Source organism: Salvia hispanica, chromosome 2, assembly GCF_023119035.1.
Source record: "Salvia hispanica cultivar TCC Black 2014 chromosome 2, UniMelb_Shisp_WGS_1.0, whole genome shotgun sequence".
In the NCBI taxonomy this organism is placed as follows: Eukaryota; Viridiplantae; Streptophyta; class Magnoliopsida; order Lamiales; family Lamiaceae; genus Salvia; species Salvia hispanica.
Genome location: NC_062966.1, coordinates 15125778 through 15135728, shown reverse-complemented (window position 1 = coordinate 15135728; position 9951 = coordinate 15125778). Strand labels below are relative to the sequence as shown.

The following is a 9951-nucleotide window of genomic DNA, read 5'->3' as shown; positions in this document are numbered from 1 at the left end:
CAACCGTTAACTTTGATTTTTATATTGTATACTGACAGGGTGTAGCCACAGTTCTCTTTTGACTTTGATCATATAGGCTCGGGTTATTTCTAGGATTGTCCTATTTTTCCGTTCCGCTACCCCATTTTGTTCGGGTGTATAAGCACAAGAAGTCTGGTGAACCATTCCCTTTTCTTGAAAAAATTGTGTCATAGAGCTATTAACAAATTCATGGGTTCCATCCTAAAATCAATTGGTGATAGGAGGAGGGCCCATGAGACTTATATACTAGTTTCAGTTTTCTCTTGACACCGATGTGGGACAGTCATATGTTATATTTTTAGTTTCAATTGCCAACATAAAATAATATGAATTCCGAATTTTTAAACTCATTCTAACTATATTATTTGTAAGATAAAAATTCTCCTGACAATAACTTTGATTGGCGGTCCAATCATTGTTTCGCATAAACAAATTTTGTCAAAATTATAGTACTCGTAATTAAGCTCTATATCTATATTGTGTCGGTGAAGCGTACTATGTATGTAAGAAATGAGCATTTTGATTAAGATCTGTTTGTATGATTATATTTTATGGGCTAAAACTAATGAAACAGATTTGTTTAGATCGACATTTATTCATATATATGCAAAAAGGAATTAATATGTAGTAATGTGGATGTGTAAGTTGAGTCGTTTTATAGGGCCCACAAAACTTGCTAATGAATCATCTCCTACCAAAATGTGTCTAGTAACAGTGTGTAAATTGATCGAGCTGCTTATAAGAGCACAAAACTCCTTTTTATAATGATAGTCGTCTAATTTCCATTATCATTATTCCTAATCAACCCCACCCAGGATTCCTAATTAACATACCTATCAATTACTTTTAGCATTAATTTAAGCTAACTATATAATATTATGTGTGACATTGACAACCCTTCTATTTAATTTGTCCTTGCTATAATTGAAAACAATAGTATATTTTACATTGCAGTAACAACTATCACGTTTGGTTGGAGCAAAAACATGAAATAGTATTGTACAGTAATATAATAAAAATACCTTATTGTAATATGATAAAGGAAGTGATGGAAATTACTTTCTACTATCAACATACCGGGTTTATATGTGCGTGCATAATTTAAACCTAAGTTATATCAAAACATGATCAGTGTTCTAAAATTTACTATTACTGTACTACTAATTCTGGAGAAAAAAGAAAAAGTTATCAAAAATTTCATGAAATGAAGGTGGGGCCCATTCTTCTTCCATAGATTCACCTCATCTCTCGTCCATTATCTCTATATAAACATACACACACTAACAAAACAGCACAATCCTTTTTTCTCAAATCCCTTTTTCATCTCTTTTCCAATCTTAAACATGGGAACTCAAATTCTCATGTTCACGCTACTTGCATTATTAGCTCCTAAATTCACATTCTCTTCACCAGTCCCTGACCCTGAGCTCATAGTACAAGAAGTTAATGAGTATGATATCATCACTCCTTTGAATACAAAATCAATTAAGTCCAATCTAATAATGTGTCACATTTCGTTTTTGCAGGAAAATCAATGCCTCCAGAAGGAACCTGGGGTTCCTGTCCTGCGGGACAGGCAATCCCATCGACGACTGCTGGCGGTGTGACCCAAACTGGGAAAAGAATCGCCAGCGTCTGGCAGACTGCGCGATCGGGTTCGGGAAGCACGCGACCGGGGGCCGCGACGGCAAGATCTACGTGGTGACAGACTCTGGGGACCACGCGGTGAATCCGAAGCCGGGCACCCTTCGGTACGGGGTGATCCAGAACGAGCCACTGTGGATCATATTCGCGCGGGACATGGTGATCCGGCTGAAGCAGGAGCTAATGGTGAACTCTTTCAAGACGATCGACGGGCGCGGGGCGAGCGTGCACATCGCGGGCGGCCCCTGCATCACGGTCCAATACGTGACCAACGTGATCATCCACGGCCTCAACATCCACGACTGCAAGCAGGGCGGGAACGCCTACGTCCGGGACTCGCCCGACCACTACGGGTGGCGGACGGTCTCGGACGGCGACGGCGTCTCCATTTTTGGCGGGAGCCACGTGTGGGTGGACCACTGCTCCCTCTCTAACTGCCGAGACGGCCTCATCGACGCCATACACGGCTCCACCGCCATCACCATCTCAAACAACTACCTCACGCACCACAACAAGGTCATGCTGCTCGGCCACAGCGACAGCTACAAGCAAGATAAGAACATGCAAGTCACCATTGCCTTCAACCATTTCGGAGAAGGCCTCGTGCAGAGGATGCCAAGGTATAATATACGAGCAGTTTTGTAGGGTAGATAACTCATCTGTCTTACAATTATATCACAAAAATTTATTGTTCTGCTTATTTATCTTTCCTACCAAACTGCTGCAATCTCTGTTTTCAATTGTTTGATCTGTATGTGTCCGTGTGCAGGTGCAGGCACGGATATTTTCATGTGGTGAACAACGATTACACGCATTGGGAAATGTACGCAATTGGCGGGAGCGCATCCCCTACCATCAACAGCCAGGGAAACCGCTTTCTCGCTCCAGACAGGGAAGACAATAAGGAGGTTACTAAGCACGAGGATGCGCCAGAGAGTGAGTGGAAGAGGTGGAATTGGAGATCGGAAGGGGACCTAATGCTGAACGGGGCCTTCTTCACGTTGTCGGGTGCAGGGGCATCGTCTAATTATGCAAAGGCCTCGAGTTTAAGTGCGCGACCTTCGTCATTAGTGGGAACCATCACCGGAGGGTCCGGTTCCCTCAACTGTAGGAAAGGCAAACGCTGCTGATTAATATTAATTAGATTACCATATTATTGCTACATTGCAACCAAACGGCACTTGCCAATTATTAGGGATGTAAATTTATATTCCTAATCAAAAAATTCACGGATTGGTGAGTGTAACTTTCTAGCACTAAATTTGTCTGAATTGTGATCGATTCTATCCTTTTCTTGGTGCATTAACTAATGTGCACCAATAATTCATCACTAGTTACACCTTAGACCATTTACATTGAATAAAGTAGTTATACAGTTAGTACGTGTATATGTATGTGAATCTATTATATGTAGCTCAAATCAGGTTGATTGATTATTTGGGTATAGATTATGGTGCATGTGGGTGTGGCCCATCTAACTCACATGGGAATCAATCAGTTGATTAAAAGATGTAAAGCAACAAGTTAGTTTGTGGAGGGCCCAATTTTTATTCTTTATCAGATGTAAATTAATAAGTAACAAAAACTTTGTGATTCTAATAACGAAAAATGGATACATTGCATTCATAAATTCTGGATACAGATTATAGTTATCTTTCGTGTATTGCGAGACGTATATATTGAGATAATAAAACAAGTATTATTGGTGAAATAAATGCATATTATAATGTGGAATTTTGATAATGAGACTATGAGAGTATTAAATATCTTGATGGTGAGCTTTTAAATAGATAGAAGGATTACACATCGACAATTCGGCTTTTAACGGATTAAGATCAACATGACAGACATTCTCTATATATCATTTCATTAAAAAGTTCTTCACAAATAAGACCCTAACTAAATTCATAAACCATATATTCTTCGAGATTATAACTATGTTACCGACACACAAATACTATTATAGCATATAATAAATTAAAGTAAGTGTAACATTTCAGACATCATATGAAATCCTCAAATCCAAGTTGATTGGAGACGCTGGTTTTATAATCAGCGGTGGGCCAGAATTGGCAGGAAGTCACGCTGCATCTTTGACAAACGAACTTAATTCTGTGGATAAATAAAGTCGGTATGGGAGAATTGGGAGTGTCATAACTACTCAACTGCAAAAACAAAGTATAAGCATGAGGGGTACAACAGGATCCAAGAAGCCATTAAGTCAAGCCCACCAACCATCATTTATCACTTGGCCTTCCCATCTTACTATCCGTAAAAAGGCCACTCTTTCTTTACTCCACCAATGTCTCAATCTCATTCATTCAACATTAACTTCTCCGCTTATATTATATCCACAGCCGACTGTTCGACTTTGTCATGTGAATGATTTATCAATTGCAGGGTCCATCTGTGCCGGTGCAGACATGTAATGCAACTGAGAGAGCACAACAAAATGATGACTGATTTTACATGTTACAAAGAAAGAAAGGAAAAAGGGAGCACATGATGCCTGAAAAAGACAAGTCCAGCACCGACAATAAAACCATGTGAGTTTGCATCTATGCTCAACAGGGTGCATAATGAAATCATGTGCAAGGTTTCAAGCCACGAGCACAGTTGCAGTTGAGAGAAGGTGGAAAATTAAGGTTTACAAGCATATGTAACCACACCCAAAAAAAATAGTGGGGGGGATGGTTTGTGATTGCTTATAGCATTAACTCACATGTCATACATAAATAGAAAGATAAGAAGGCATCAACAGGAGAACAATTCGATACAAAAATGTGAAGTCACTACCAAAGAAAATATCAAGCAACAAAGATTATAATATAAGACTCCAACAAAAATTTAGTATATCCCTGTGTGGCTGGTTGCTAGTCGGCTCTATTCTAGAAACAGCAACTGCATAAGGTGATAAAAATCAAAATTCGGATGGTGAGATGACATCATCAATTTTCAGAATGATCTTAACAACTTGAGTCGATAGCAGAATCTGCTGTTGATTCCCGATTAAAGTCTCCAAGACATTTTGCTCACGCATGTCATTTGTGCCAACATCATTGCAATTAATAATACCACAGCAGGAGTTAATTCTCCTGATGAGAAAATCATACAGTTCTTTTAAGACAAACAAGTGATGACCCGCATTGCTTCCATTATAACAAGGGGCAACCACATAAATACAAGGTAAACAAAAACAGAAAAATAATTCAAGAGGAAACGATATAGATTACCTTAATTTGCAGAGATTTGACAGCAGATAAAGTTTCAATTGGCTGGAGACCACTATTTTCAGCCAGTGCCATTGGGACAGCATCTAATGCATCAGCAAATGCCCTGATCACGTACTGACAAGAAAAACATGTCAACGTTAGCTCACAATCGCCAATTATACCACCTATGCACACGAATCAAGTATAGAAGAAAAATGAGGTTGGTTTCTCACCTGTTCAACTCCTGGGTATTTATCAGCAGCTCCGTCAACAGCAATTGAACAAGAAATTTCAGAAGACCGGTCTCCATACACTATGGAATTCTTTCAACAAGGTTCCTTTCAACGCATAAAGCATCATGAAGGCCGCGCTTAGTTTCCTCTATCATCATTTATCACCTAAACCACCACCGCATAACAAGAGTTAGTTCCAAATGTTGGAAAAGACGGGCACAGAATTCCAAGAGACGACATTTTGCCAGAAAATGTGGGCAAGTGTAGTTCCACAGATCTGAAGTAGGACAATTAATATAGGTCCATGGACCATTCACATCAGCTTGACATGAGTCTATACCATACAGCAAGCATCTTGACACAAATCAGAGCAAGAAGAGAGTAACTACCATACTGAGTCTGTACCACTACACACAGGAATTAAAAACAGAGCAGAACATAATGATGGTATATAGCTTGTCAATCCTTTTAAGTTGAAGTAAAGAAAGGCATACAATTAGAAATTACACAAAGGGCAATACTGAACAAGGAGGAGAGGAGCAAATAAACCTACCACCACGTATAAATATTGTCACAGTCCTTGAATTAATGGTTCCAAATGTTTTTTCTCAAACCAAACCAGCCTAGTGTGCATAGAAATATTATTGATCAGGCTAAATATTACACAAAGAACATACTGAATCACGTACAAAGTACTTATGCAACGGGGTGTATAGCACAATGAATGTAGGAAAACATTAATGGATAGCCGCAGGTTTATGACTTTACCTTTCCCAGCTTCTCCGGTGTCAACTCTTGAAATCTAGGTACAATTCTCCCACCTTATGCACAAAACGGAAAATATCATTGGAGACTTAAAAACAAACAGAAAAATACAAAGTACACTAGTATACTGCAGGGCTGAAAATAAACCTGTAGCTATGGCTATCAGCTCTAACTCTACACCACCGACCCATCGGACAACAGGTAAGTCTATGTGCATCAGTAAGTGGTTTGCCTCATCATCAAAACCCCATTGGCAAATAACTAAGGTAAACCCGAAATCCTGCAATGCAGTGGAGTTTGTGAATTACATGAAATTGTGTATTTTCCACAGCAAAGGTAGCATTTTTCAAGTGTAATTGTATGAACGGAACTCTTTCAAAGTTGATTAAGATAGAGCGTGTATCATGTTAAATACAAAAGTAAACTGCAACGTGACCCTTTCTCGTAATGGAGCATAATAAAAGTGGAAGGGGGAAATCTCTACTTAGTTTCTTCCCAAAGTCTCTGTCAATCAACCAAACCTCAACCACTTTTCATAACGCAAACATAAAATTCCACCATGAGTCCCCTTCTCCCAATAAACTATCAAGCGAGAGATAATAGCATATGATGTTACAGAAAGATTACCTTTCACTTTTGAACCATATCATCAAAGTACTTCTGTTCTTGTGGGCGCAACGTTTGGAATTTTGCTAAGTATCAATATCAACCTTATGTTTAGACTTTGGCATCCTCAATTTGCTTTGGCATCTGTGGATGACTCATACTATCTTTATCAACAACAATTCCAGATACCAGTTCAGTGTCCTCCAACTTTCCACCTACTTTACCCTCTACTTTAATCAAGTCTAGATTAACATCCTTCCTCTCTAAATCTGCAACAGCAAGCACAGAACTAGACGCACACTTGTTGCGTAATTTATTAACGAACGAGATATGGACGTTTCTGAGGCCAGTAAATTACAAATTCCAAAAGCACCAAAACAGACACCGGAAACATCCCCACCGCCCTCTAGACTCATCCACCCCCCAATTCCAGACACCAGGGAACCAATTAAAAAGATTAAGGTAAGATAAACACTCAGTTAGATCTGAAATAAAATGGCCCGAAATCATGAATATAAGACAAAACTTACATCTTGGAAGATAAAGTAGACATACAAGTCTGAATGAGAGATTCAACATTTGTCGCACTAAACTCAAACTTATGGGATATACGCTCCAAATGATCAACAGCTACCCTTGAAGCCATCTCATGGCCTTGTGCAACTCGAATAGGATGGATTCCTCGTTCCAACAGTTTCTGCGCATGTTCTAGAAGAGCACCAGCCATGACAACAACTCCCGTTGTTCTACCACCAATTTCATAATCCTGACTCCGCGACAGGTCGACCATGATCTTAGCAATCTGGTTGTCAACATCCATCTGTTCCAGGATCGTGGCGCAGTCATTTGCTGGAGCCACAATAACCAGAAATACATCATTCCATGCCCATCCCAAGATGATTCTAACATCGACAAACATGCTAAAAAATTAAAAAAACTTCTCAATGATTAAAACAATGCGCAACGCACACAGAGAGAGATAAGTGAAGCGTAGGAGTTTATTGATGGTGACCTCGCCGTCGGGGCTCTGGAGCATCTTGTCCATGCCCTTCGGTCCGCTTTTCCGGAGGCGATATTGGCCTTTTGCGCATCGAGGCTGCGCAATCTGGTCTTCTGCTCCTGCTCCCTTAGTATGACGAAAGGACGGCCGAATTTATCCAACACCATTGCCATCACGCTGAATAAGGCTCGGAATATTGGTCCTACACCGGATTCAACTGTAAATGCGAATAAGGTTTGAGTTTTTGAGGACTTGCCCTACTTTAATTTTGCTTGTATTGTTGTGATTTCGCTATAGGTTTATTTCACGTTTCAATTTAATATATTTACTCCATGTATTTAAAATTTAAAAATAGTACTACTTCTACATCAATTTTACAAGCTTATTATCTCAAATTATTATCTTAAAAATAGTACTCTCAACTTATTAACCTACAACATTGTCATTGAAAACTCCCTCCGTCCCGCAACAAGAGGCATATTTAGTCTTATGGCACAAATTTTAAAAAATGTAGAAAAAAATTGGTTGAATAAGTTAGTGGAATATGAATCTCACTTATATATATTTATATATATATATAGGGGTGTGTTAGGCTCCTTTGCATCCTAAGTGTCCTATTTCCTTCTTAATCTCAGCCCTTGGATCCTTGAATTGGATGGTTGTGATCAATGCATTATTAGTCTATAATGTTGCATTATTAGCCGTGTGCATTATTAGAATGAAAATGTGCATTATTAAATGACATGTGGCATTAATCTAACCGTCAGATGACAAAATCGTGGGGCTAGGATTTTTTAATTTTAGTATTTCTTTTTCCTTTTATGGGCTTTTCTTTAGTACCATGTTTATACTTTTATTATCATGTGAATTCAATTTAAATAATATTCATATTTATGATATAATATGAATTTAATTTGATTAATTTCAAAATTTTAACTAATTAATTTGCATGTAAATATTTTAATTTAAAAAATCACATATTATATTTAAATAGAAAAATATTACTATAATTAGATTAATTTAAAATAATAGTTAAGGGTGTTGGATTTTGAGTGCTATGAGGGAACATGTTTTTAGTCAGCAAACTTTGCCAAGATATCAATTTTAGTTCGTAATATTTTTGAAAATATCTTATGTTCATTAACCTCGATTCAATATCGTTTGAGCTACTTTTTCGCTATTTCAAACTTATTTTGACAAAAATACCTTCAAGCCCATGAAGAGCATATTATCTCTTCCTTTATTAAAATATTTAATTTATCTCTTTTAATCTCTTTGTCCCTTTTTTCTTTCTATTTTTCTCCCTTCTTCCGTATTTGTTCCTTCTCTATTTAAATAAAGGGGCAAAAAAAATTAAGAGAGATAAATTAAATATTTTAATAAAGAAGAGAGAATAAATAGACTGAAATAACCTTCATGGGATTCATCCAATAAAGTTTGAAGTAGTGAAAATGTAGTTCAAATAATATTATACTAGGATTAATGGACTTCAGAACATATTTTGAAATGTTATAAATCAAAATTGATACATTGACAAAGTTCGCGGACTAAAATAAAATATTCCTTCTTTTTTAAATAAGGAATGCAATAAAATGTATTGTGAGACATAATAAAACAGTATAGGAAAAAGATATAGTACTATATAGGTTGTGGATTGCCTTCATAAGATTAAGTAATGTTAAGACAGACCCCTTATCTTGGAAAGTAGAATAAAGCTAAAACTTTTATTTGAATAATCCTTATATGCTAATTAAGTACAAGAATCAGGAGCAAGTATTGTATTCCCTCAATTTCAAGATAATTGGATCGTATTTTTCTTTTTTGGATATCTTTAAGACAGTTGAATCTATTCATCTTTTGTCAAATATGTTTCTATTTTACTTTTTTATACTTCCTCTTTCCACGAAAAATAGATCATATTTGCCATTTTTAATTGTCCACGAAAAATATATTAAGTTTGAAAAATGATTCGACATTTGTTACCTAACACAATTAAACACCACTAATAATATGGACTCCACATTTCACTAATACTCTCTCTGTCCCATTGAAGATGACTCACTTTCCTTTTTAGTTTGTCCCAACCAAAATGACTCATTACTAAAAATGGAAACACATTTCTCTCTACTTTATTCCTTCTCTCTTACTTTACTCCTTCCACTTCACACACAAAATAAAATTGCATAAACTCCCGTGCCGTCTAAGGAAGGGTCATCTTCCTTGGGATGGAGGGAGTACTACTTTTCTCTTACTTTTTTTCCTTATCTCTTACTTTACCAATTCCATATTAAAATCCACGCTGTTTATAATGTGGTCTATTTTTCGTGGACGGAGAGAATAGTATATTCCAGTGTGATTTAGCAATTTAATTACTACATTGGGTCTCAAGGCACAGGCCGAGCTAGAGATTCTTATCAGAAGAAATGGGCCGATTATCCTTAGGCCCAATCTAAGAATAGCACAAGGATGG

The 9951-nt window shown here is 37.4% G+C and overlaps 1 protein-coding gene, 1 long non-coding RNA gene and 1 pseudogene across 2 annotated transcripts; 1 reads left to right on the top strand and 2 right to left on the bottom strand.

Moving 5' to 3' along the window:
• The first annotated feature begins 1331 nt into the window (after positions 1 to 1331).
• On the top strand, positions 1332 to 2911 carry LOC125207850 (probable pectate lyase 5). Its single transcript, XM_048107351.1, has 3 exons — positions 1332 to 1471; positions 1548 to 2285; positions 2435 to 2911. Exons 1-3 carry the CDS (start codon positions 1365 to 1367, stop codon positions 2793 to 2795), a joined length of 1206 nt encoding a protein of 401 aa, XP_047963308.1. The 5' UTR covers positions 1332 to 1364; the 3' UTR covers positions 2796 to 2911.
• A 699-nt stretch (positions 2912 to 3610) lies between these two features.
• Positions 3611 to 4037, bottom strand: LOC125208516. Its single transcript, XR_007174125.1, has 2 exons — positions 3901 to 4037; positions 3611 to 3830 (listed from the first exon to the last, which is right to left on the bottom strand). It is a non-coding gene; the product is annotated as an uncharacterized LOC125208516 (long non-coding RNA).
• Positions 4038 to 4323: 286 nt separating this feature from the next.
• On the bottom strand, positions 4324 to 7760 carry LOC125208515 (annotated as a pseudogene).
• Positions 7761 to 9951: the final 2191 nt, after the last annotated feature.

Coding starts and splice junctions, on each gene's coding strand:
- LOC125207850 (XM_048107351.1), top strand. CDS start 1,365: ATGGGAACTCAAATTCTCATGTTCACGCTACTTGCATTATTAGCTCCT. Junction 1,472..1,547: donor ATAGTACAAGAAGTTAATGA/GTATGATATCAT, acceptor TCGTTTTTGCAG/GAAAATCAATGCCTCCAGAA. Junction 2,286..2,434: donor CTCGTGCAGAGGATGCCAAG/GTATAATATACG, acceptor GTCCGTGTGCAG/GTGCAGGCACGGATATTTTC.